At 60.9% G+C, this 1,570-nt stretch overlaps 1 protein-coding gene across 1 annotated transcript; it reads right to left on the minus strand.

Moving 5' to 3' along the window:
- Window positions 1–214: 214 nt before the first annotated feature.
- On the minus strand, window positions 215–1,346 carry LOC119305536 (succinate dehydrogenase [ubiquinone] iron-sulfur subunit 2, mitochondrial-like). Its single transcript, XM_037582034.1, has 4 exons — window positions 1,047–1,346; window positions 731–969; window positions 443–652; window positions 215–278 (listed from the first exon to the last, which is right to left on the minus strand). The coding sequence occupies exons 1-4, from the start codon at window positions 1,344–1,346 to the stop codon at window positions 215–217; spliced, it is 813 nt and encodes a 270-aa protein (XP_037437931.1).
- Window positions 1,347–1,570: the final 224 nt, after the last annotated feature.

Below are 1,570 nucleotides of genomic sequence, written 5' to 3' on the forward strand. Positions count from 1 at the left end.
CAATTACAATTCCCTAGCCATTATTTAGTTTCCAGATCAACACAGGCTACACAGGTTGCGAGTCACATCGCTGCGATTCAGCTGCCGAGCGATTGACATGGCTGTGCGTGCTCCTCGCAGTGTCACGCCTTGCGGAGCTGGTGCATGGTCTTCAAGGCGGAGATGGCCGTCGCCGGGTCTACGCTCTTGGGGCACGTCGCCGTGCAACTCTTGATCATCCTGCACCGTCCCATCCCTCCGACAGCGCCTGGATCCGCTGCCCCCCGTAGTCGTCGCGGCTTCAAATTGTCATTGCACCACGAATCACTCCAGTTAGATGCTCGTTGATCCCCGCAAAAACAAAAAATCATACTCCCTCCGATCCAAATTAATTTTCGCAGTTTTGGTAGTACTATAACTTTACAAGTAATATGGTTCGAAGGAAGTAGAAAGGAGTAGGTACCTGTCGGAGACCCAGCGGTAGGCGTGCAGCAGCGCGGCGGGGCCGAGGAAATCCTCCGAGTTCCACCAGTAGGATGGGCAAGCCGTGCTGCAGCACGCGCACAGGATGCACTCGTATAACCCGTCCAGCTTCCGCCGCTCGCCCGGTGACTGCGCGTGCTCCCGCCCCTCCGGCGCCGGTCGCTTCGTCTTCAGCCACGGCTCAATCGACCTTCCATTACTCGTTTGGTCATTGCAACATTAACGACTACTAGGTGGTATGCAACTTAACGAGTAGGTGCGTGCGTACTTGTACTGCTGGTACAAGTTGGTGAGGTCGACGACGAGGTCCTTCACCACGTACATGTGCGGCAGCGGCGTGATCATCGTCGCCGTCGACGTGTCGGTGTCGATGGGCTTCAGGCACGCCACCGTGTTCACCCCGTCGATGTTCATGGAGCAGGAGCCACAGATGCCCTCCCGGCACGACCGCCGGAACGCCAGCGTCGAGTCGTGCTCCGACTTGATCTTCTGGAGCACGTCCAGGACCTAGACATGCACATGCACGACCGTTGATGCGGGCACAAGCAAGCTGCAAAACGAACAGTAAGCTCAACGCAGCGTACCATTGGGCCGCACGTGCCGAGGTCGACGAAGTATGACTGCAGGAACGGCCGGCCATGCGCGTCCGGGTTCCACCGGTATATCTGGAACTCCTTCACCGTCGCGGCCTTGCCGCCGCGCTTCTTCTCTTCCTCCGCCGCGGCGTGGCCGGCCTGCTTCTCCGCGGCCTCACGTGCGTGGACGCGCGCGGCCGGGTGGCCCTTGAGCGCGGGGAAGTGCTCGTCGCCCTTCACGGCGCTCTTGGCCGCGCCGGCCACCCGGTCCTTCACCGAGGCCAGCCTCGGCAGCGTCCTCCCCAGCATCGCGAATCGCAGCAGTACTCGCTCGCAGTGCGGCCGGTTGCACGTGACACCTGCCCCAGGATCACTCGAGCGGTGGACCTAAAAGGCTGGTGCGTTGCACGGCACGTGCCTGCCCGACGACACGTGTGGCACGCGAGGACAGGACGTGTGGAAGGTGGAACAAGAGCGGTTTGAGGCCGCGATAGGATAGCGATCGCCCATGCGGGCTCTAACACAGGCCGAGG

The sequence above is a fragment of the Triticum dicoccoides genome, chromosome 5B (genome assembly GCF_002162155.2).
Source record: "Triticum dicoccoides isolate Atlit2015 ecotype Zavitan chromosome 5B, WEW_v2.0, whole genome shotgun sequence".
Classification (NCBI taxonomy): domain Eukaryota; kingdom Viridiplantae; phylum Streptophyta; class Magnoliopsida; order Poales; family Poaceae; genus Triticum; species Triticum dicoccoides.